Source organism: Microcaecilia unicolor, chromosome 9 (genome assembly GCF_901765095.1).
Source record: "Microcaecilia unicolor chromosome 9, aMicUni1.1, whole genome shotgun sequence".
NCBI classification, from domain to species: Eukaryota; Metazoa; Chordata; class Amphibia; order Gymnophiona; family Siphonopidae; genus Microcaecilia; species Microcaecilia unicolor.
In genome coordinates this window covers 96,261,206-96,288,024 of record NC_044039.1, presented here as the reverse complement: position 1 = coordinate 96,288,024, position 26,819 = coordinate 96,261,206, and the positions used below count along the sequence as shown (strand labels likewise).

The 26,819-nt window shown below is 41.8% G+C and overlaps 1 protein-coding gene across 2 annotated transcripts in view; it reads left to right on the top strand.

The window, feature by feature from the left end:
• LOC115477466 (inositol 1,4,5-trisphosphate receptor type 2) overlaps window positions 1-26,819 on the top strand; it is an 801,768-nt gene that overhangs the window by 586,985 nt on the left and 187,964 nt on the right. For both annotated transcript variants that reach the window (XM_030214365.1, XM_030214364.1), the window contains exon 42: window positions 26,002-26,112. In XM_030214365.1, coding sequence (XP_030070225.1) covers window positions 26,002-26,112 — 111 coding nt within the window. The remainder of the gene's footprint in view (window positions 1-26,001; window positions 26,113-26,819) is intronic.

Here is a 26,819-nt window from a genome sequence, read left to right as displayed (position 1 = left end):
CTGGCATAGAGGAGTCGGCAGCCATCTTGGAAGAGGCATAGCCCACACAGGTGAGGTCCAGCAAGGCAATCAGCACACAGAGCCAGAGAGAAACTAAGACAGAGACAGACACAGAGACAAGCAGAAGCCAGCACAGCCACTGACTCCCAGAAAGAGGGTAAGAATTAGGGTGGTCACGGCAACAGACGTGACACCTAATTGCACCCTTCTCCTCCATCACTAACTCCAGACTCCGTTCCTTTTGTCTCGCCGCACCTTATGCCTGGAATGGGCTTCCTGAGCCGTTACGTCTAGCTCCATCCCTGGCCGCCTTCAAATCCGGGCTAAAGACCTGCCTGTTTGATGCTGCTTTTGACTCCTAACTTGTGCTTGCTCATAACCTTTATCTTGCTTTCCTCTCTTCAATAGTCCCTTTCCCTATGTGTCCTTCTGTCTGTCCTACCCTTATCCTTATTGTTCCTGTCTGTCTGTCCTGATTTAGATTGTTTGCTCTTTTGAGCAGGGACTGTCTCTTCATGTTCAATTGTGAAGCGCTGCGTACGACTGGTAGCACTATAGAAATGATTTATAGTAGAAGTAGTAGTAGCAATAGAAACAATCAATCCCCTTCTTTGACCACTAAAGGAGGGAGCATAACAAAAATTAGGAGTTAAAAATAAAGAATCATTACTAAGTCAAAACCCCACATATATCTTTAATAGTGTGTATTTTGCAGGTGGATGTTCACCTAGGTGGAATCTGGGTGGGGAGCATACTTCCATCTATAAATTATATCTCCCGAATCTAGGTGCATGTACACCAGCTGTATGGTTGGCATAAGTGCTTGTGCCTAAACATATAAGCACATATATAAATCCAGTTATGCTAGTAATCTATAAAGGAAAGTAGACACTTATTTTCCTTTACAGAATATTCTCCAAATAGGCACCCCTGTACAGAATTTCCCTCTTACTGCATGCTGATTCACATGTTTACTGTATATTTCAATTAACACACAGTAACATAGCAGGCATTAACTGTTACCACAACAGATATCACAGATCACATCACGTCTCCTCAGTGGTGCTGCTAAGTGATCTGTGATTTATCTGTCAAGTGCTTAATACACCATCCCCCTAACTCTATATCGCTCAATCGCTAAAAATTGTGCATGCAAATTTAGGCGCATGCCTAATTTGCGCATGTAATTTAATTGAATAATGAGCCAATTAGAGCTAATTAGCTTTTTAACAAGCAATTATTGACACTAATTGGAATCAATTATGATATATAAGCGTAAATTTAGGTGCATGATCCACACCTAAATTTTACACGTGTCCTGAAAAAGGAGGCACAGAAATGGGAGGATCATAGGTGGTATGGGGCAGATCATAGGCATGATTTGGGGTTATGTGTGCAATTATAGAATGAGGCGCATAGGTGCCCAGTATAAGAGGCTTGGGGAGGCTAAGCTTCCCCAGCCGAACCGTGACCTTCCCCTGGCTGCTGCCCCCCCCCCAAACGCAGGGCTGGCGCAGCACTGCAGGCAGCTCTCGAACCGTCGGACGGTCTCTCCTTCCAGCCCTCAGCTCTCCGACCGACAGCCCTCCTCTCCATTCCCCCTATTCTGTAAACCGTGTCAAGGTTTGGCTTATAAAATAGTGGTTGAGCAGGGTTTTTTTTTCGGCTTTACAGTTTTAACTCTATAAATATATTGCTCAAATTGTTTGAGCAGATGCTGGGCATGCCACCAACAGTGCAGTATTTGTATTGACTGCACAGTAACTACTAATTTATGCCACACTAAGTTTGACAGTTGTCAGGTAGGTGCATCAGTGAATATCTTTCTCAGTCTCTGACTAGTAATATGATTGTGACTGTAAGTAGCAACAAAAGGCACTTTGTCATTATGTTTTTTCACTTTGTACAGAAACCCATCTTGTGTGGGTAATACTAGGACATGTTTCTTCTAGTTTGGCAAAATGACCTGTTGGCTTAAACCACTGTGGATATCAGAAAGTTGGGGTATGTTTTCTGACCTCTGTGAACCTCTCTGAACCTCTGGACTGGCTACTTCCATTTATCTATGCTGTTAAGTATCCCAATCAGAACATCCTTCAGGAAGGCGAGAAAAGTTGTCAGGTTAGTGCAGTTGGTCAATTAAAAGATGTTCAGTGCTTGAATTAGCTGGTCTGAATTTAGCTGACTAAGGATGGTTTTTGACAGACCTAGCTGACTAGATTGTCATGTGAAAATCAGCCTGAATATAGCAGGCTAAAACTTAGCCAGATAAGCATGGCACATTCCAATTTTGGGGTACCTTACTTAAGAGAGAAATATGCATTAGGGCTCTAAGTGACATTATTTGCTCTTTAATGCGTGTTAAAGTGTACTAGTGTGAGTTAAATTTCCGTAATGCAGAGATAAGTAAGACACCACAGGCTACATAGCAATGAGATGCAAAACACAGAAATGCAAGTAAAGCAACTTATTGCTATGTAAATTCCCAGGCCACATTTTAAAGGCGCTGCAGTGCTGTCCTCTCACCCCTTGATCAGCACCTGTACAGTTCCCCAATCACACCCCCCCCCCCCCCCCAACCAGATCACAAGCAACCCGCCTCCCCGGTATAATTAAACATGATCCCTAGCGTAATACAGCAAGACTACCACTAGATGTACCTTTTTGAGCTATGGCATTGTCAAGAGCAGGAACGACTGGGGATCGCTGTAATTCAAGGATCCAGTAGACCACCAGGTACTGCCTGTTAGAACCCCAGGGTTGGGGGTGGACCTTTTGGGAGTGGGAGTCTCATCGGGGGGAGAGGGGATTTTGAATGGTGGGGGTGCTTGTGATTGGAGAGGATTATGAATAGAAGGGTGCTTAATTAGAAAGGGGGGGCTTGTGATTGGGGAGGGGTGTGTGTGGGTGCTTCCTAGACTAGTGGACTAGGGTGGTAAATCAAGGTGCAGTGAAAGTTCATCTTTTACTGAACCTTGATAACTTCCCCACTTAGCCAGCAAAGAAAATCAGAACTAATTATATTGTGCTGTATTTGTTGTATTGCTTCTATGCTGTAAATCACTTTAGATTCTCTGTTTCTGCAGCTTGGTAAAAAGATCCCTTTGGTAGATGGTAAAATTTTGAGAGCCTGGATGTTCATGAAGAGTGGCCAAACAGCATTAGCCATAAGAGGAACGTTCAGACAGTCATTACAGCAAAATATAGTGCAGTAATAGAAAAATCAGAACATAGTAAGTGTTCCTCTTGTTTATTACATGTGTATATCTAGGGCCCAGGATTCTGTATGGAGTTGCAAACTATGCCAATGCCTTGAAATACAGGTAAATAAAATGGCAGAAGACCACCATACTAGCAAAAACCACCCACTAGTTTAAATCAGTACTTTTTAAATTCAATCCTCAAGGAATATTTCTAATTTATATTATTATTATTATTGATTATTTAAATGTGAGGAAAGATTCTTAAAGTTAGGTTCACAGTAATAGTAGATAACACCAGTATTACAAACTTGTTTCATTGGCTTAACAACTCCTTTTAATTATCAGTCAAAAAGCCTCTCCAGAAAGTTCTTCATCTATCAAATCAGTACCCCTTTTATAAAGGCTTCCAACCACTTCAAAATGCTTAGAAAAAATTTTAACACAGGTCAAAAAAAAATTATTACAAATTATATTCTAACACAGCTCACAAAAATTCAGATAGTAAAAATAAAATCCCATCATTTTATACGATTCAGCATAACCTGATTTGAATCAAAATTTCCATTTAACAATCCTTTTTAATAAAACAACATTAATCCCAAAGGTTTGCCTGAGAAAGGCAAGGACAAATCAAACTCGGGTATACATATAAAGTATCACATACCACATGTAAAATGAGTTACATAAGTAATGCCATACTGGGAAAAGACCAAGGGTCCATCGAGCCCAGCATCCTGTCCACGACAGCGGCCAATCCAGGCCCAAGGGCACCTGGCAAGCTTCCCAAACATACAAACATTCTATACATGTTATTCCTGGAATTGTGGATTTTTCCAAGTCCGTTTAGTAGCGGTTTATGGACTTGTCCTTTAGGAAACCGTCCAACCCCTTTTTAAACTCTGCCAAGCTAACCGCCTTCACCACTTTCTCCGGCAACGAATTCCAGAGTTTAATTCCATGTTGGGTGAAGAAAAATTTTCTCCGATTTGTTTTAAATTTACTACACTGTAGTTTCATCGCATGCCCCCTAGTCCTGGTATTTTTTGAAAGTGTGAACAGACGCTTCACATCCACCTGTTCCACTCCACTCATTATTTTATATACCTCTATCATGTCTCCCCTCAGCCGTCTCTTCTCTAAGCTGAATAGCCCTAGCCTCCTTAATCTTTCTTCATAGGGAAGTCGTCCCATCCCCGCTATCATTTTAGTCGCCCTTCGCTGCACCTTTTCCAATTCTACTATATCTTTCTTGAGATGCGGCGACCAGAATTGAACACAATACTCAAGGTGCGGTCGCACCATGGAGCGATATAATGGCATTATAACATCCTCACACCTGTTTTCCATACCTTTCCTAATAATACCCAACATTCTATTAAACGTCATCTGCCATTTAGCCGCCCAGTCTCCCAGTCTCGTAAGGTCCTCTTGTACTTTTTCACAATCTTGTCGCGATTTAACGACTTTGAATAACTTTGTGTCATCAGCAAATTTAATTACCTCGCTAGTTACTCCCATCTCTAAATCATTTATAAATATATTAAAAAGCAGTGGTCCTAGCACAGACCCCTGAGGAACCCCACTAACTACCCTTCTCCATTGTGAATACTGCCCATTTAACCCCACTCTCTGTTTCCTATCCTTCAACCAGTTTTTAATCCACAATAGGACATTTCCTCCTATCCCATGACCCTCCAATTTCCTCTGTAGCCTTTCATGAGGTACCTTGTCAAACGCCTTTTGAAAATCCAGATACACAATATCAACCGGCTCCCCTTTGTCCACATGTTTGTTTACTCCTTCAAAGAATTGAAGTAAATTGGTAAGGCAAGATTTCCCCACACAAAAGCCGTGCTGACTTGGTCTCAGTAATCCGTGTCCTCGGATGTGCTCTGTAATTTTGTTTTTATTAATAGCCTCTACCATTTTCCCCGGCACCGACGTCAGACTCACCGGTCTATAATTTCCCGGATCTCCCCTGGAGCCTTTTTAAAAAATGGGCGTTACATTGGCTACCCTCCAATCTTCTGGTACCACACTCGATTTTAAGGAAAAGTTGCATATCATTAGCAGTAGCTCCACAAGCTCATTTTTCAGTTCTGTCAGTACTCTAGGATGAATTCCATCCGGTCCAGGAGATTTGCTACTCTTCAGTTTGCCGAACTGCCCCATTACGTCATCCAGGTTTACCGTGAAGTCAGTAAGTTTCTCCGACTCGCCCGCTTGAAATACCATTTCCGACACCGGTATCTCACCCAAATCTTCCTCGGTGAATACCGAAGCAAAGAATTCATTCAGTCTCTCCGCTACATCTTTGTCTTCCTTTATCGCCCCTTTTACCCCTCGGTCATCCAGCGGCCCAACCGTTTCTTTTGCCAGCTTCCTGCTTTTAATATACTGAAAAAAACTTTTTACTATGTTTTTTTGCCTCTAACGCTATCTTTTTTTCGTAATCCCTCTTGGCCTTCTTTATCTGCACCTTGCATTTGCTTTGGCACTCCTTAAGTACATAAGTACATAAGTAATGCCATACTGGGAAAAGACCAAGGGTCCATCGAGCCAGCATCCTGTCCATGACAGCGGCCAATCCAGGCCAAGGGCACCTGGCAAGCTTCCCAAACGTACAAACATTCTATACATGTTATTCCTGGAATTGTGGATTTTTCCAAGTCCGTTTAGTAGCGGTTTATGGACTTGTCCTTTAGGAAACCGTCCAACCCCTTTTTAAACTCTGCTAAGCTAACCGCCTTCACCACTTTCTCCGGCAACGAATTCCAGAGTTTAATTACACGTTGGGTGAAGAAAAATTTTCTCCGATTTGTTTTAAATTTACTACACTGTAGTTTCATCGCATGCCCCCTAGTCCTAGTATTTTGGAAAGCGTGAACAGACGCTTCACATCCACCTGTTCCACTCCACTCATTATTTTATATACCTCTATCATGTCTCCCCTCAGCCGTCTCTTCTCCAAGCTGTATAGCCCTAGCCTCCTTAGTCTTTCTTCATAGGGAAGTCGTCCCATCCCCGCTATCATTTTAGTCGCCCTTCGCTGCACCTTTTCCAATTCTACTATATCTTTCTTGAGATGCGGCGACCAGAATTGAACACAATACTCAAGGTGCGGTCGCACCATGGAGCGATACAACGGCATTATAACATCCTCACACCTGTTTTCCATACCTTTCCTGATAATACCCAACATTCTATTCGCTTCTTAGCCGCAGCAGCACACTGAGCAGAAGGTTTCAGTGTGTTATCGACGACGACACCCAGATCCCTTTCTTGGTCCGTAACTCCTAACGTGGAACCTTGCATGACGTAGCTATAATTCGGGTTCTTTTTTCCCACATGCATCACCTTGCACTTGCTCACATTAAACATCATCTGCCATTTAGCCGCCCAGTCTCCCAGTCTCATAAGGTCCTCTTGTAATTTTTCACAATCCTGTCGCGATTTAACGACTTTGAATAACTTTGTGTCATCAGCAAATTTAATTACCTCGCTAGTTACTCCCATCTCTATATCATTTATAAATATATTAAAAAGCAGCGGTCCTAGCACAGACCCCTGAGGAACCCCACTAACTACCCTTCTCCATTGTGAATACTGCCCATTTAACCCCACTCTCTGTTTCCTATCCTTCAACCAGTTTTTAATCCACAATAGGACATTTCCTCCTATCCCATGACCCTCCAATTTCCTCTGTAGCCTTTCATGAGGTACCTTGTCAAACGCCTTTTGAAAATCCAGATACACAATATCAACCGACTCCCCTTTGTCCACATGTTTGTTCACTCCTTCAAAGAATTGAAGTAAATTGGTCAGGCAAGATTTCCCCACACAAAAGCCATGCTGACTTGGTCTCAGTAATCCATGTCCTCGGATGTGCTCTGTAATTTTGTTTTTAATAATAGCCTCTACCATTTTCCCAGGCACCGACGTCAGACTCACCGGTCTATAATTTCCCGGATCTCCCCTGGAGCCTTTTTTAAAATGGGCGTTACATGGCCACCCTCCAATCTTCCGGTACCACGCTCGATTTTAAGGATAAGTTGCATATCACTAGCAGTAGCTCCGCAAGCTCGTTTTGAGTTCTATCAGTACTCTAGGATGAATACCATCCGGTCCAGGAGATTTGCTACTCTTCAGTTTGCCGAACTGCCCCATTACGTCCTCCAGGTTTACCGTGAAGTCAGTAAGTTTCTCCGACTCGTCCGCTTGAAATACCATTTCCGACACCGGTATCCCACCCAAATCTTCCTCGGTGAAGACCGAAGCAAAGAATTCATTCAGTCTCTCCGCTATGTCTTTGTCTTCCTTGATCAGCCCTTTTACCCCTCGGTCATCCAGCGGCCCAACCGACTCTTTTGCCGGCTTCCTGCTTTTAATATACCGAAAAAAAATTTTACTATGTTTTTTTGCCTCTAAAGCTATCTTTTTTTCATACTCCCTCTTGGCCTTCTTAATCTGCGCCTTGCATTTGCTTTGACACTCCTTATGCTGTTTTTTGTTATTTTCAGATGGTTCCTTCTTCCATTTTCTGAAGGCGTTTCTTTTAGCCCTAATAGCTTCCTTCACCTCACTTTCAACCAGGCCGGGTGTCTTTTGGACTTCCGTCTTTCTTTTCTAATTTGCGGAATATGTATGGCCTGGGCCTCCAGGATGGTATTTTTGAACAGCGTCCACGCCTGTTGTACAGTTTTTACTCTCTCAGTTGCCCCCCTAAGTTTTTTTTTTACCGTTCTTCTCATTTTATCATAGTCTCCTTTTTTAAAGTTAAACGCTAACGTATTTGACTTTCTGTGTACAGTTACTTCAAGGTCGATGTCAAAACTGATCATATTATGGTCACTGTTATCAAGCGGCCCCAGTACCATAACGTCCCTCACCAGATCATGCGCTCCACTAAGGACCAAGTCTAGAATTTTTCCTTCTCTCGTCGGCTCCTGCACCAGTTGCTCCATAAAGCTGTCCTTGAGTTTATCTTGTTGGGCAGACTGGATGGACTGTACATGTCTTTATCTGCCATCATTTACTATGTTACTATGTTATGTTATAAAGTACTTTCTTTTACTCATCTTCAGGCTGTATCATTGTTTACCTTTGTTTCAAATTGATAGCCTTACTTTCACCCCTTCTGAACAGAACACACATTAACAGATACTCCTGGTAAATTCCCTTATCTGTATTTGAAGTATTTTTGTAGGATATGCAACCTGCTGTTTCCTATGTGTTTATATCTGAGAGCTGTAATTTATATCTTGTATGTAATCATCTTGTCTTTCAATTGCAATAGCATCTCTTTTTTCTGCTTTTTTATTACAATAGATTGGTCAGACATAGGAATCTTGAGTCCTCTCCATTTGTCTCACAGGCTGTATTTCTGGTTTCCTGACATCTTAAAAAAACAATCATTTAAAAGAACTGCTGAATTTATCAGGCCCAGAGGTACCCATATAGGTTTTTCTTTACCTATACTGAATTTGAAGATGAATCCAACAAGGAGTCAAATGCTTGTTCCTGCTTTTCATTCTCTTCTTTTCAAATCCCTGTTGATACCACAACTGTAGGCACAAGGTAGATCAACAGTGACAAAGTTCAGTGCCCAAACTTACATGAAAAACATTGCCCTGTCTTCAGCAGCCACTTTCTCCTGCAGTTCTCTACTCCAACTTCTTTCAAACAGGGGCTTCCTCCATCCCCTTCACCCCTTAAGTCCTTTCAGGCTCCTTAGGAGTATTTTACTCTGAGAAAAAAAATATCTTTCAATGTCCCTTTTCCCAAAAGCACAAAACATTAAGGTCACAGTTCTCAACAGAAAATACAGCTCTTGGCTCTTCTCAGCTTCGGCCAAGTCTGAGCAGCCTCCTCCCTTTCAATGTTTGATTCTCACACTGGCCCTCCTGCGGCTGCTGTATCAACTTCCAAAATAGTCAGGCAAAAACTCTCTTTCCAAAAACAAAGATAGTTTAATGTGAGCAAGTGCAAAGTGATGCATGTGGGTAAGAGGAACCTGAACTATAGCTATGTAATGCAAGGTTCCACGCTAGGAGTCACCGACCAAGAAAGGGATCTCGGCATCGTTGTTGATGATACGTTGAAACACTCTGCTCAGTGTGCTGCGGTGGCTAAGAAAGCAAATAGAATGTTAGGTATTATTAGGAAAGGAATGGAAAACAAAAGTGAGGACATTATAATGACTTTGTATCAGTCCATATTGTGTTCAGTTCTGGTCACTGCATCTCAAACAAGATATAGTGGAATTGGAAAAGGTACAGAGAAGGGCGACGAAAATGATAAAGGGGATCGGACGACTTCCCTATGAGGAAAGGCTGAAGCAGCTAGAGCTCTTCAGCTTGTAGAAGGGACAGCTGAGGGGAGATATGATAGAGGTCTGTAAAATAATGAGTGGAGTGAAACGGGTAGACGTGAATTGTTTGTTTACTCTTTCCAAAAATACTAGGACTAGGGGGCATGCAATGAAACTACAAAGTAGTAATTCAATTTGAATCGGAGAAATGTTTCTTCACTCACGTGTAATTAAACTTTGGAATTCATTGCCAGAGAATGTGGTAAAGGCGGTTAGCGTAACAGGATTTAAAAAGGGGTCTGGACGGCTTCCTAAGGAAAAGTCGGTAGACCATTATTAAATTGACTTGGGGAAATCCACTGCTTATTTCTGGGATAAGCAAGCATAAAATGATATTGAGTTTTCTGGGATCTTGCCAAGTGTTTGGACCTGGATTGGCCACTGGTCAAATACTTAGCTCCATAGCTTCTCCTTGGTTGTGGTTCTCCACTCCTTCAGATTCTCCTGAGCCAGTTCCTTCATCTCCATTGCTGCTGGGCTTTCATCTGGCTGGAAGTTTGTTAGCTCACGGTCGCTTAAGCTCCTCCCCTTCCTGCCCTGACTCCCTCCTTGTACTTCTGCTCCTCTGTTGGGTGGTTGGGTGGGGGGCAAGACTTGACCTCAGAGGTTCCTCCTTCCTATGAGGGGGCGTTCCTTGGTTTAGGATTACTGACCACTCCTGCTTTTCCTGGTTTTTGTGTTAACCCTGGAGGTCTTATCAGGGATTTTATCCTGATCTTCCTCAATATATATATATATATATATATTTTAGTACTTAGCATCTCTATTAAATTTTTCAATCTTTTGTATTCTCAACTAATTTCTAAAGGATTCCAGTTTATGATTTAAATCTGCCATTTGTGAGTAAGAATCCCTAGAAAATTCATTTTCAGATGAGTCAGAGTTTCATCTACCTCCTCCTGAATGTGTTCTTTAGCAGTCTTAGGGCACCTTTTACTAGTACTATTACTACTACTCATAATCTCTACTAGTAAAAAAGTCCCGTTTCTGACACAAATGAAATGGGCGCTAGCAAGGTTTTCCTTGGAGTGTGTATGTTTGAGAGAGCGTGTGTGAGAGTGACTGTGTGAGAGAGAGAAAGCGAATGTGCGAGTGTGTGTGTGTGACAGAGAGAGAGTGAGACTGGGTGCGAGTGTGTCTGTGAGAGAGAGAATGTATATGATTCTCCTCTCTCCCCTGCCCCCCCTCCAGCCACCCAGCGATTCTCCTCTCTCCCCTGCTCCCCCTCCAGGCACCCAGCGATTCTCCTCTCTCCCCTGCTCCCCCTCCAGCCACCCAGCGATTCTCCTCTCTCCCCTGCCTCCCCCTCCAGCTACCCAGCGATTCTCCTCTCTCCCCTGCTCAGCCACCCAGCGATTCTCCTCGCTCCCCTAATTACCTCTGTCGAAGCAGCCACGCTATTGAAAACCCTGCTCGTCTCTAGCCTTCCCTTCGAGTTCGTTCCCTCAGAGTCCCACCCTCGCGGAAAGAGGAAATGATGTCAGAAGACGGGACTCTGAGGGAACGAACTCGAAGGGAAGGCTGGAGACGGGCAGGGCTTTTAATGATGCGGCCGCTTCGACGGAAGTAATCAGGGGAGCGAGGAGAATCGCTGGGTGGCTGGAGGGGGGTGCAGGGGAGAGAGGAGAATCGCTGGGTGGCTCGGGAGAGACCTGTGAAGTGACGCATGTGCAGAGCAGCCTCTGATACGTCCCTCATGTTGGTGACGTCGCGTTCCTTTGCCTAGCAACTCTGCAGCGTTCCCTTCCCTCTCACTGTTCCGCCCTCGACGTCATCACGTTTTGACGCGAGGGCGAGACAGAGCGAGATGGTTACAGAGTTACGAACCCTTCACTGCAGTCTGCCATGGAGTCAGCTTCAGAACGTTGGAGGTGCAAATTATTATAGTAGATAGCTGTATTAGACATAAGCAGCGCTGTACACTGAACATGTGAGAGACAGTCCCTGCTTGACAGAGCTTACAATCTAATCAGTACAGACTGTCACAGTCACCTCCGTGTTCCCTTACTTCACATCAGGGCCCATGTGACATGCTCTTCTGCCTCCAGGGCTGCTCCCATCCTTCAGCATGCCAACATCTGTGCATGCTCGCTGCTTAGGGAGACTGGATTTGAGTTGTGCTGATTGGACCCACACCCTCGCCGATGTCATCATCCTGGGCTGCCTTCTGCAGTCATTGCTTTTGCCTTGCATCGTCATCTTGATTCCGCTTCCAGCTGTTCTTCAGCTTCCATTCCCCAGTCCTGGTTCCAACTTCCAGCTCTGCTTCAGCTTCCAGCCCTGGTTCCAGCTTACAGCTCAACTTCAGCTTCCAGCCCTGGTTCCAGCTTACAGCTCAGCTTCAGCTTCCAGCCCTAATTCCAGCTTCCAGCCCTTCCAGCTTCCTGCTCTGCTTCAGCTCCAGCCCTGGTTTCAGCTTCTAGCCCCTGGTTCCAGCTCAACTTCAGCTTCCAGCCTTGGATCCAGCTAACAGCACAGCTCCTGCTTCCAGTCTGGTTTCAGCCCCAGCACAGCTTCTGCTTCTAGTATAGCCTTAGCTTTCAGCATAGCTTCTGCTTCCAGCATACCTCTTACTTCCAGTCCTGGTTCCAGCTCCAGCACAGCTTCTGCTTCCTTTGATGCTTGTAGTGGATCAATCCATTTTGACTCACTCACTGCTTGCTACAGTCTGTCTGTCCCTAGGACAGGCAGGCAGTAGTGTTCCACCGTGGTCCAAGGGCTCACTCATCCTGAAACATGACACGTACAAACAGACAAATAAGGGATAAGAGAATAACTTAAGGTGGGAATTATAAAAGAAGACATGGGTACTGAACAAGTGAAAAGGAGTTAGGAATTAAAAGCAGCCTCAAAAAAGGTGGGCTTTTAGCCTAGATTTGAAGACGGCCAGAGATGGAGCTTGACGTACTGATTCAGGAAGTCTATTCCAGGCGTATGGTGCAGCAAGATAAAAGGATGGCGTCTGGAGTTGGCAGTGGAGGAGAAGGGTACAGATTGAGATTTAACCGATGAACGGAGTTCCCGGGGAGGAGTGCAGGGAGAGATAAGAGTGGAGAGGTGCTGAGGAACTGCAGATTGAATGCATTTATAAGTCAGTAAGAGGAGTTTGAACTAAATGCAGAAATGGATAGGGAGCCAATGAAGTCATTTTTTTTCATTACATTTGTACCCTGCACTTTCCAACTCATGGTAGGCTTACATGGGGCAATGGAGGGTTAAGTGACTTGCCCAGAGTCACAAGGAGCTGCCTGTGCCTGAGGTGGGAATTGAACTCAATTCCTCAGTTCCCCAGGACCAAAGTCCACCACCCTAACCACTAGGCCACTCCTCCACTCCTCTCTTTTGAGGAGAGGGCTAATATGAGCGTAGTGACACTAGCGGAATGTAATCATGCAGCAGAGTTTTGAACAGTTTGACGGGGAGAGAGATGGCTTTTCCGCTTAGGGAGACCTGTGAGAAGCAAGTTGCAGTACTCTAAGCAAGAGGTGATAAGAGTGTGGATAAGGGTTCCATGGGCTTCTTCGCATTCAGTGAATGCTAATTGGTAGCATTGCTTTGTAAAAGGAGGCCTTAGTAATAACATGGAATGTTGCTACTAATTGGGTTTCCGCCAGGTACTTGTGACCTGGATTGGCCACTGTTGGAAGCAGGATACTGGACTAGATGGACCATTGGTCTGACCCTGTATGGCTATTCTTATGTTCTTATTTAAGATTGAATTTAACTTCCTGATAAAATTCTTAATATCCTGAAAAATTTTGTTTCTTTCAAAATTCTTAATCCACGGAGTATAGATTCCTTTTCACAGTATTCTATTAAAGTGAAGGTGAGTGCTGTTTAAAAAAATTAAAACTGACCATTGCTTGTTTCTTTTTAATTCAAGCATGGTATTTTTTTCTTTTTCTTTTTTCTTGTAATGTTGTATTCTGAAATGTAGTATACTAAGGCATAGATGCAGTAAAATGTGATAATTCTGGTAGGCTACTTCAATGATTTGAAAATAATATCATGAGAAAAAGAGCAAATGAATTTTCAAGTGGTATTTTTCCAGCCTTAAAATATGGCATCAAAGTTAAATGAAAAATCCCTGCAATCAATAAATAAAAATGCACTAATTTGACCAATGAAAACAGGACTATTACTTGGGAGACAAATGTAAAAATCTTGCTATCAAAATCACTTGAATACAATGAGATTGATAATTTTAAAAAATGCTGAAATGCCTAACTTATCCAAAATTTGGATGCTTAAATTGTTCTGAATGTGTGAACACTTCCACTGGATATTCGTTTAGAGACTGATTGCCTCTGTTTTAGGAGAAAGTATAGGACTCAATATTCAAAGCGATTTAGGCAGTTAAATCCCACTCAGCAGACCAGTGGCATAGCCTATGAGTGCCGCTGCCCAGCCAAAGACTGGAGCAGAGCAGGTACTTGAAGGGGGGAGGGGGCCCTGTGGTCTCATCCCCTGTTAAAAATTTCTACCTGCGCCACTGCAGCAGACCAGCTGCTTATATTCAGTGACACTTAACTGGGCAGTGCTGCTGAATATCAACATTAACTGGCCATGTTGAAAGTGGCAGGAGAAGGGCATTACAGTGGGTGGAGTCAGGGAGGAGCCAGTATTCAGTACCAGTACTCACATATTTAAATGGGCATGTAAGACTTTATCCAGTTAGCTATGTGGGTGCTGGCACTGAACATCGGCTGGCACCCCCATAGCTGTGAGTTGTGGCCTTGTTCATGGCCCCCCCTCCCTACACACACAACAAGTTCTAATTCCCTCTCCCGCCCCTCCAAGCAAGAGTCTTATCCATCCTCCTGCACCCCTGAGCACAAGCAGGTCTCCCCCCCCCCCTCATCCTAACTACCAGCCATTCATTCCTGCCCCTCACAGTTCCTAAGTGAAAATGGCTGCATTCACGCCTATCCCAAAGACCATTAGACTATGAGGGCTGTAGATAGGCTTGGGGGGGCAGGGGGTATCAGATGGTACTTGGGGGGAGGGAGGCAAGAGGGGGGTTATGTAAACTCTGCTTATGTAAGTCCCAGCCAATATTCAGCCAGGACCTGTATAGGTATCTTATGCGGGTTCTAGCTGAATATTGTCTGGGACCCACATATGTTCCAGCAGCCAGCTTCAGTCTGTCAGGCCCAGATATTCAATGCCAGTGCCTGCACATGGTCCAGTATTGAATATGCTGGGATACTTTAACCGGTGACGGTCAGCATTTAAGAAATATGCTGGCCACTGCAAGCTGAATGTTGACCAGATAATTTTGTCTTATTTCCATAATTTTTTTTTTTTTTTTAACCTATATTGTGTTTTTTTGCAAAGTATGTCATTTTTATGATTGATTGATTTGTGATATTTTTATGTACCCCCCCTTCAGATGTAGAGATAGGTTAGAAATGTGTTAAATAGGGACCTTAAAACGCAATCTCTGCATCCGCTCCTCCTCTCACCTCCACGTCACTGCCCCTGGAGGAAGACCCCAGAGGAGCGCAGTGACGTGACAGGCGAGAGGAAGATCGGCTGCAGAGACTGTGTTTTAAGACTCGGGCATTTGCGAATGATTTGGGCTGTGTTTAAAAACATTTTTCACTTCTTTTCTTTTTGTAGCGGCCGCTGCTGCTCAACAGGAGAAGCAGCAGCGGCCGGACAGCGTTACTACTGGCATCTGCGGGTGGCGAGGGGTTTGATGTGCCGGGGGAGGGGGGTTGATGTGCTTCGGGTGGGGGAGGGGGTTTGATGTGCTTCGGGGGGGGGAGGGGGTATTTGATGTGCCAGGGGGGCTTGGGTGATGCGCCGAGGGGGGGGGGGTTCTGTGGTGCCGCGCTTGGAGGAGTAGAGAAACACGTTGGTTGGTTGCCTTGCCTCTCACTGTTCCACCCTCGACGTCATCACGTTTTGACGCGAGGGCGGGACAGAGAGAGATGGTGACAGACTAACGAACCTTATGAACCCTTCACTTCAGTGAAGCCACAGAGTCAGCTTCAGAACGTTGGCGGTGGAAATTATTATAGTAGATATAGCAGACTAATCTTCGGGCTATCAAAATTTGACAGTTTTTCCCCTTTTTATATCAAACTACATGGCTACCCATTGAGGCAGAAGTGTTTTTCAAATTGGCATGATTTCGTTTTAAAACACTACAAGGACTGATCCCTAGCTATCTACTAGCTCATTTCTGCTTTTTTAACCTCTACAGAACTAGGAGACAGAAAGCTGCTAATTTTTTCACTTTCCCCTCATCTAAGGGTAAGAAGAGACTAGCGTTCTTTGACAAATCTTTTGCCGTTCAATCAGCCAGACTTTGGATATTGCTAGAACGTTTTCTTCTTCACAATCATATCTCCTGTTTTGAAAGAAGATAAAAACTTTCTTATTTAAGAAATGGATCCCCTTAAGGTGTATGTAAACCGCTTAGAACTGAAAAGGTGTTAGCGGGATATAAGCCCTAATGTAATACTTGCTCACATACTTGCTTGAGAAGCCCTGGCATGCTGCTCAGAACCAGAAACAAGCAGCGGGGAGCAGCAGCAGTCCTTTTATTTGGCTGGCAGGGCTTGGTATCCCTGCCAGCAAAGGTAAAGGAATTCAAAGATGCCAAGGGTGGCCCATCTCAAAGCTGGAGCTTCAATTCTAGAGATTGAAGGCCAATGACTGAGGTTTTTCTTGTGGGCATCCTTCAGGGGTGGCCCAAGGCAATCTGCTGCCTGAGGTGATATATGAGAAGGTGGCCTCCTCCCCTATGGGTACCAAGAATGGGGGAAGGGAGGTTCCTCCTCAGAACTACAATCAGAGAATGAAAGGGGTTGGGAGACATATAAAACAGAAAATTGAACAGGAACCAAAACTAACTCATGAAATTAAAAACGAGAAAATAATGGCAAATAAGCACCACATGGCCCATCTAGTCTGCCCATCCATGCCATATACTATCCCTCCCTGTACCTCAGAAAATCCAACTACTTGCCCATGCCCTCTTGAATTCAAATACAAGCTTCATCTTTACCACAGTGTCTGCAGCAGCCAAAAGTGATCAGCAGTCCAGTGGCAGAAAAACTATATCTGATATCTGCAGAGGCCTTAAATGCAAGCCCAGGGGGTGGTGGGTGCAGAACACTTAGACAGGCCAGCTCTAACCTCAATGCCCACCAGATTTACACTTACACAATTTTATGTAATTTGCAATAAAACCCTCCCAACAAGGAATGCTTCACTTTACAGCTCATCATATAACAAACTCTGATGTCAAATCAGTGATAGCAACAAACTTCCTCCGCTACCAGGCACTAATAAAACCTTGCAAACAGACACTCAGAAGTCTACCATACTATACCAGCACCAACAAGTTAAGAACTCAAACTGCACCAACCCTATCTACGAAATTTGAGAGAACAGTGTGGCTTATATTTGAAAATACAGTGAGACAGAATAATATAATTCAGTAAAATCATGGGAGCAAGTTGATGGATATGTCTGCAATATTTAACAAAGATGAGATAACCATATATACCCAGCTCTGGGCATTTAAAAGTCTGTCCTTTAATGATGTCGCATGTTCAGAAATCATAGCCATAAGTATAGACAGTTATTCAAACATTATCACATGCACATACTAGAACAGACATCCATATACACATTGCAACAGTAAACAACAACAACTTCTACAGCACAACACAGTTTATTCCAAATTGTTTAACCATCCTTAGATTTCACCTTTGGGTTTAACAAGCAATACCATGTGCATGTAAGGTCTGGATAAATGAATTAAAACAAAGTTTAAAGTAAATTCCCATAATATGTAAGACTTGGTAGCAATAATGAAACAGTGATGGAATATTTACATAGCAGGCAGCCAACAGATTTAATTTTTCACTGAACATAATTAACTTATCCCCCTGTTTACAAAGCTACACTAGTGGATGCCACGTGGTATTGCCAACATAGTCCAGTGCTAGCTAGCATGGCTTTGTAAACGGGGGTTTGTATGAGCTTGATGGCTAATAGTGTGTTGCTGGATACTGTATTTTGGTGTATATTGTTTGCTTTCATAATAAAATCACACTCATCTATACACTAATACAAAGGGAGGCAAAGGTTAAAAAATGCCTTTTACAACCATGCAGACTTGAAGAAGGAATAAATATATACAACAGAATTGGACAATGTTGGCACATGTAGACTGACTCTGGACAGAACTTCTGCATAAAAGACGCTCTTCCCTCATTATTCCATACCTGTCTTTGAAATAGTAGTAATTAAAAAATTAAGTGCATTTTTATAATAAACCACTGCATTCCACAAACCAAAAGGAGCAAGTTCCCACCATCCATCTTTGGTGGAGGACAATTTTTTAAAATTATTTGACAGTTTTTTAAATTATTTGAAAACTTCCCATATGTAGATATAAATGTCATGAAATAAAAACTGAATATCACAAAAACAGCTTCAAAAATTATTGTAGTTGGTGGAAACAACACTAATAAAGGCAATATTTTGTGTTCATTTTCTACACTGTTCTATACAATACAGTAGTCTTATTATTAAGAAATATATTTGAATTAAAATTGAGTGATAATGGACAGCTATTGGCAGATGGAGGTTTTTTTTGCCTATGATGAGAAAGTAAGCTCCTTTATACGGAAGGCTCTTTGCCATATTGTACAGGAGCTGCCCTTTTGAGGCTTTTTCCTCCACATTTTTCTTTTTCATATATTTAATTACATTTGGTAGATATGATTATGATTGAGACAGCTAGACTGTAAAAGCTTAAAGAGAGTCGTGTTTTGAAGAGGACTACATAATTGGAAGATTTAGAAATATCCTGTCCAGCTCATAATACAAGCTATACAATACAGTAGTACATGGCCAAATTTCATTGAGGATATCCTGTTTACTGATGGGTTCATCTTAACTGTTGTTGTAATCTACCTTGGGAAGCTTGGTGTTATTAAGATTGGAAGTAAAATTAAACTTTCTTTTCATTGGGGCACATGGAGTTACATCTTCACCTCATCTCTTTTGTACAAATGGGTTATTCTGTTTTGAGATTTTAAATGAAACACCTTAAAAGGCATGCATTAGAACATGCAGATAATATAGATATGATACTGACATTCAAATAACATAGATATGATGCTAACACTGTACATACAATACAATGAAACATAATAGTAGATGACGGGACAAGTGTAGTTGAGATCTATAGACAAGACAAACTGAAGGTGAATTATATGTACTGTTGAATAAGATATGAGAAACTAGTCTGAGTTACAGGGTGTGCAGTAAGCTAATCCAGCGGTGGAGTGAGTGGATAGTTAGTCACCTCATGTATTAAAGGTTTAGGAGAAGAGCCAGGCTTTCACCTGCTTCATGAAATAGAGGTAGTGTTGAGCTTGGCTTAGCCCCTCTGGAAGTGAGTTCCAGAGTGTAGGGGACTACTCCTGAGAAGGTTTGCTGGTGTGTATCACATTTTGCAATTTCTTTTGACACATGTATAGATAGTGTTAGATTGTACAGCACTGCGTAACCCTGGTAGCGCTTTAGAAATGTTAAATAGTAGTAGAAGTAGTAGTAGTTATGCCCCTTGAGATGACCTTAGAGGCCTCAAAGGTGTGTACAGGGCTTATGCGACAGAGTGAGTGGTATAGTGGCGGTGTCCTAAGAACACTCACTCACTAAGGGGCCCTTTTACTAAGGCGTCCCGAAAAATGGCCTGCAGTGCTGTAGGCGCGTGTTTTGGACGTGTGCAGGTCCATTTTTCAGTGTGCCTCCAAAAATGACCTTTTTTGTGGCCGAAAATGGATGTGCAGCAAAATTAAAACCATCACGTGTCCATTTTTAGCATGAGACCTTACCGCCACCCATTAGTAGTAAGGTCTCACACATTAACTGGGCAGTAATCGTCAGCGCGTTTACACTGCTGATTACTGCTGGGTAAGCGCCACATGGTAGAAAAGATCTACTGCATGTTTTGGATGCACATCAAAAATGGAATTACGACCCGGGGCACGTGGTATCCGGGCGGTAGTTCCAATTTTGGCGTACGTTGTATGCGCCTTAATAAAAGGGCCCCCAAGGTTGCAGTTTAGCCACTTTATTTATTTATTTATTTGGATTTTGCTCACATTTTTTTAAAGTAGTAGCTCAAGGTGAGTTACATTCAGGTACACTGGGTATTTCTCTGTCCCTGAAGGGCTCACAATTTAATTTTACACCTTAGGCAATGGAGGGTTAAGTGACTTGCCCAAGATCATAAGGAGCAGCAGTGGAATTTGAACCGGCTATGTCAGAGGCTGAGTCAGAGGGATGCCACTCAGGTTATAAGGTGGTTAAATGCCCTGGAGCACAGTGGATCAGGGTGTGAAGGAATCCTCCTAGGGTGTTCCTGTTGGCTATAATACCTCAGTAGAGCCTGGGGAAGAAGAGCGGCCATCTGCAGAGATTGCTACCCTGTGTTTGCCAGAAGCAGAGGCTTCAGTGAGGTAGGACAATTTCCTTAGAAACTTAAGAGAGTGTTGACTAAACCTGTAAAGCTGTGTTGGGGAGAGACTACAGGAACCTTGAGAGTGATTTATTTGTTTATTTATTTATATTCCACTTAGTCCACAGTTCCTAGCAGATTACAATAATAACATACATAATTACAATTAAAACTTGTATGCCACACATATCCTATTATGATTCAGTGTTGCTTACAAAGAAAAGCAAGAGGTTATACCCTCAAATCTATATAAAATTAAAACTAACATAAAAGATTTACATTAAAAAAATTATACCTCTATAAATTTTAAACACAGCCATGTTTTTAATAATTTACAAAAGCTCCTATAATTTGTCTCATGACAAATAGATGCCGGTATACTGTCCCACCATTTTGCATTTGATAAGCAAACTTCAAGTAAAAAATTGTTTTATATTGTACCCCTGAAGAAGATGGAAATTGAAGGGACAAGAAGTGTCTTGATGTTATTACATAGTTCTTATCTAACATCTTGATCAGTGGTATCATATATTGAGGGCTTGACCATGTAGTATTAAAAAACAAAACTGCACAACTTGAATATAGACCAGGCTCCAACTGGAAGCCAGTGCAATTTGCAAAATAATGGTCTGGCACTTTCATACTTAGAGACCCTGTTTATATTTCGAGATGCTGTATTTTATAAGGTTTGTAAACATTAACACTACAACCAACATAAATGATATTGCAGTAATCTAAATGTGACATCAAGAGTGTCTGAACTATCAATCGAAACATACTCATTTCAAAACAAGATCTTATATGGAAGGTAAAACAATAAGGCAGACCTTGTAAAAATCACAGTTTTTATTAATTGATTAAAAGCTCCCAGAAATGTAACATAAAATGCCTGACATGGTCATGTTTCTCCAGTATAAAATGGCTTTGTCAGGGGCAGTGGTTCACTGTAAATGAAAATAAAATCAGTATCTAATAACAAAAGCCTGTAAGAACATAAAAATTAAATAAATACATAAATTATTCAAAACACAATAGAAACTCTCAGAAGAACTCTTAATAACAACACCATACTAAAAAACCTAATGTCAAGGTGCTAAAACAATGTACAAAGTTATAACAATATAACAACCAGAGAGGCTTACCTAGCTGATATAAAATTCCCAAAATAGCCTGGCTGTTGTAACTGTTAAAATATAGCAAACTCTAAAAAAAAAAAAAAAAAAGAAACAAAAACACCAGAGATGATAAAAACAGCCTAACTAGGCTAGAAATGAAGCCATTAAAAATGCATAATATACTTACAGATTCTGGGATCAGTCTCTCATAAAAAAAGCTGTGATTGCAGTGAAAGCAAACTTACTGTATCAACCAAGCTATATGTGTGCTGCTGAGATCATGCATATATAATTAGTTCCAAAAATAAACTTAAAAACCAGTTCAAAGCAAGCAATACTTGGTTAAAACCTAGTAAAAACACATGCTTGAAATATAGAATCACTAAAAACAGCTTGAGAGTGTCCTTAAACCAAAAAATTGCCAGTGTTTGCATCCATGGAAAATCGCTAAAATGATTGGCAATAAAAATGTAAAATGAACATCCTGAGATGTTCTAGATAACCACTAAAACCTGTTTTAAGGACCTTTCAAGAAGTTTTTTCCGCGATTTTAGTGGGAAGTCCTTACTTTGAATTTAATAAAGCTATTGTTTTACTTACAACCATTGGGTGTGACTGTATTCCTGAGAGTTCCAGTCCGGGCCATGGAATCATGTTACCACAGCTTACTTATTCTTTAGTACCATGGTTCATTTTGTCTGAGGACTATGAAAATCAAAGACAGAGCTTTAAATTTGGCACTGTAAGATTTTGGTAACCAATGTAGTTTTTGCAGCAAGGATGTGGTATGATCATGCAACTTGCAGCCCTCTATCCATTGTGCTGCAGCACTCTTAATTAGATAGAGCTGAGGCAAACTCTTTTTCATTTTACCAATGTACAGGGCATGACAGTAATCCAATTATTATGTTTCCACAGCATGGAACCACTGTGGTCACTCATCTTTTCAATGTATGGAGAGCAAGGCTGCCGAGAGACCAGGCCATGCCCAGGGCAAACAATCTTGAGGGTGGCCCCCCTGACTCCCCCACCTGGCAGTACCTTACTGCTCACTCAGTCTCCTGCTACTGTGTTATCACATAACTCTGCTCTGCCAGCCACAGGTCCTCCCTGCTGCACCCCCTCCTGCCTGTGTGGAAATAGGAAGTACTTCACATAGGATGCAGGACTAGCCAGCAGAGCAAAGTTTAAGTGATAACCCAGCACACAGAGACCAATCCAGCCTTCTGCCTGTGCCTGCCACCAGAAGCCTGAAGAAAGCAGCTTTTCTATTGCCAGCTCCAGGCCCCCATTGGAGGCCGGGGGGGGGGGGGGGGGGAATCTTGCCTTCCCTGTCCCACCTCCTCCCTCCTCAGTGGCCCTGATGGAGAGAGATTTCATAGTTGCCACAAGTGATAGGAACAGTTTTTTAAGGTTGAATTTGTGGGATCAAAGTATGTGATAAATGTTGTTTTTTTTTTTTTTACTTTAATGCAACAACCCCCAACTCAGTAAAGACTTTTTCCATAGGCACAGGCTAGAAAAGTCCTTTTTGAATAAAACCATAATTCAGCTATTCTTTTTGTGCTTGATTATATAAAAGGGTGCATTTATGAAATGTGGGAAACCGTGCTTATTTTAAGACTATTTTATAAAGACAACAGATGTCTATGTGCCTCTAAAAATAGGCTCCCAGAAGCAGCCCTTATATTGCACAAATTTACACCTGCTCTGAAGGTGTTTTTTATGCATGTATATATGTACTTTGTAACCACACCTTTATAATCATACCTCTAGGAAAATATATGCATATTTAGCTGCACAGTTTTATAAGAGCTTTCTCTTTGTGAAACAGGCTTTATATATGGGAAAAGTTGTGTAAAATTGTCCCCATAAAGGCAGATTCAAAGTCTTTTATTTTCTGTATGTATCAGTCTGGCTGGAAGTTGCCTTCACTCAGTTCCATTAAAAAGTGTGCTCAGGTTTTCATACCATGCATTCTTTTAAATTGGACCTCAAAGAAGCATTCACAGCCACGTATATATGTTGGAGGAGGAAAATCATGCATATACATGTACACATTCTCTCCCCTAATTCTATAAAAGTTGCCAAAAAGTGCTCATGCAAATTTGGGCAATCATCCAATTTGCACCCACAATTTAATTTATTTATTTCATTTATATCACACATCCCATTAGATCAGGTTCAATGTGGATAACAACTTCTTGTAATTAACAGTACAAAAAGTGATGCAGGATAGTATACCCTATGTAGTAATAACAAAGTAAATGAGGATTTGGTATTACAATAAATAATATAGAAACGAATGCTACATTCAAAAAGGTAATAATTTATAGTCATCTGTGTATAATAACAGAATGGAACTGAGAAATTGGAATAATTGTATACGTTGTGGTTTAAATTAATTATATCATCCGTGAGAAATTGCTTAAACAGATGCTTTAAGGTATTTCTGGAATATCAGATAATTAGGTTCCCATCTGATGAATTTTGGGAGGGAATTCCACCATTTAGTACAGAGGTAAGGTAATCCTGACATGTGACTTGTAGATCACATTTTTGCAACTGGGATAGTGGAGGGTTAGATAATCTCTTGAACCAGGGAGAGTATTGCGAAGGGAGAGATCAATTAAAGGTTGCATATAATCAGGGGTTAAGCCATATAGAGTTTTGAAAACAAATGTACATAGTCTGAATGTTATTCTGGCTTTGATTGGGAGCTAGTGTAACTTTATAAGCAAAGGGGCTGCACTTTCGAATCTTGTAGATTTGTAGACTAATCTGGCTGCTGTATTTTTGAACTGTCTGCAGTTTTTTCAAGGAAGATTCCTTATCCAGCATAAATGGCATTGCAGTAATCAAAGTGTGATAATACTAATGTTTGTACTAAGGTTCTAAACATATCATTAGGGAAGAGATGCTTGATTCTTTTTAGTTTCCACATTGCTTTAAGGATTTTTGTGATGACTGCTTAGACTTGGATGTCAAATATCACGTAGAAATCAATTATTATACCAAGTATCTTTAGTTGGGACTCCAATGGATAAGTTACATTATCAGTTGTGAAGTTTTGACAGTTTATGACAAAGTGAAGGTTAGATAATAATAGAAATTTTGTTTTCTCTATATTCAATTTAGTTTGAAGGTGGAGGCCCAATTCTCCATCAGGTCTAGACCAGATTTGATGATATATAACACTTCTTCAATAGAATCTTTGAAAGGGATGTAGATGGTTACATCATCTGCGTAAATAAAATTATTATAACCATGGGCATCAAGCACCTTTCCTAAGGGGGGCATCATAATATTGAATAAGCTGAGTGAAAGGGGGGATCCCTGTGGGACTTCGCAGGCTGGAGCCCATTGGTAGGGGAGATGGAATTAGGAGATTTTACTTGACAAGATCTAAATTTTAAAAATCATTGGAACCAATTTAGGACAGAGCCTTCTATACCAAAGTTGTCCATTAGTGCAAGTAGCAAATTATGGTCTACCTATTGAGTGCACTTGATTGCATAAGGATGATTTTCCTGCCTAGGCTAATTTCTTACCTGAAGTTAGCAATTAATGTGATTAGGACTGTTTCCATGCTGAAATTGGGTCTGAAGTCAGATTGTGTATGGTGAAGAAGGGAAAAGGAGGACATATAATTCATAAATTGGTGAGCAACTATACTCATCACCTTTAATAGTAAAAGGATAGAGGCCACTGGCCTGTAATTTGTTATATTGTTTACTTTTGCTAGGGGATTTATAGGGATGGGGTTAACATTAAAGAACAAGCTAATTAGTGCTAATTGGCATTTTAACAAGCAATTGACACTAATTAGATTTAATTGGAACTTATGCACGCAAATTTAGGCACAGGAACCATGCCTAAATTTTATGCATGAGTGAAAAAAAGGGGTGCAAAAATGGGAGGTTCATGGGTGGAATGGGGCATTCCTAGCATTTCTATACATTGTTATAGAATACAGGGGATATGCTCCTAATTTTGGTGTGTACATTTATTTGCACCATGTTTCGGGCATAAGTACTATTCTAATGAACCACTCCTAACTTTAAGTATGACTTATAGAATAGTACTTTTTCCTGCACCGATTTTATAGGCGCCATATATAGAATCTAGCTCTCTATTTTTGTCTTTAGCAACTTTGATAAAAGAACAGGTACAAAGTACACAGCTGTTTTGAAACACACATTTTACCCTAAGGGGGGTAATTCTATATATGACGCTGAGTGTTAGGTGCTACTTTCTTGCCAAATTGTTGGCGTAAAAAAGCATTCTAATGGATACAAGGTGCTGAAATGGGGCAAAAATGGCAGATCTGCATGAAAACACACTTATGAATCCATTTAAAGAATAGCACGTAAATGTGTACACTTGGATCTGCAAAGGGGGCATAGTCATTGGAAGGGCATGGGCAGGTCAGGGCATTCCCTTAAAATGCACACAGTGTTATAGAATTTGGGGGATCCGCACCCAACTTGCACACTAGGATTTACACCTGGTTTCAACTGGTGTAACTCCTCATGCCCAAAGTTGAGCATGACTCCCAGCGCTGTACACTATTCTATAAAGGGTGCCAATCCCGGAACACCTGTTACAGAATACTATTAAGCACTGATTTGTTTTGTAATCGAATTTTGAGCGTCATTTATAGAATTTTCCCCTAATTGTCAAATGCAGCTACATGTGTTGTTTCTTTTTGAAAACTACCACTAAGTATGCAGGTCAGAAGCAACTGAGTATTTTAGAACTATGTTGGCTATTTGAAAATTGCCTCTGGTATTCATAATTTTGGGTTGCTCTTTTTCTTAGACTTGTCTTGCTACTCATGAATCCAATGGAATTGACATCATCATTGCACTGATCCTCAACGATATAAATCCCCTCGGTAAATATCGCATGGATTTAGTGCTCCAGTTAAAGGTAACTCTACACACTCCGTTTGCAGATATTGCATTCAGAAATTTCAGATAGTTTTGTATAAATTGTTCTGCCATAGGTGGTCAGTAACTCTTTAGGGAGGCTAAAGAAGGGTACAGCAAGTTAAAATCCTGAGGGGGGGGGGGGGGGGTGACACATTTGTCAGCAGTAAATGGACTACAGGTCATGTTTGAACACAGCAGGGAAGGACTCCTCTACTGTGTTGCTCTGATGCAGTTGCATATTGTTAATCAATTGGTAAACCCAACAAAATCACTCAAGACCTATAAAGCAATTCTAGCATACCATATAGCACTAACTTCCAGGGGTCACAGCCAGCATTTCTAGTAGACTGGTCTCCCAGACATCCCAGAAGAGCAATGGGACACCCTGGGGGGCACTTCTGTTCACTTCATAAAATGCTCTCAGGTACACATCTCACCTTTGCCCCTTTATCTTGTCCCCTGAGCCCTCCAAAACCTACTTCCTCCCACTGTACACCACTGCAATAGCCCTTATGGGTGAAGGGGGCACCTATATGTGAGTACAGTAGGGTTTTGGTGACTTTGGGAGGGGTCACAGTTTCCACTACAAGTGTGACAGGTAGAGGGATATAGGGACCCGAATCCTTCAAGTCCCCCACTCCTTAGTACACTGCGCCGACCACTACACTACTCTAATAGACCTGGCTATAACATCTGAGGCTGTCA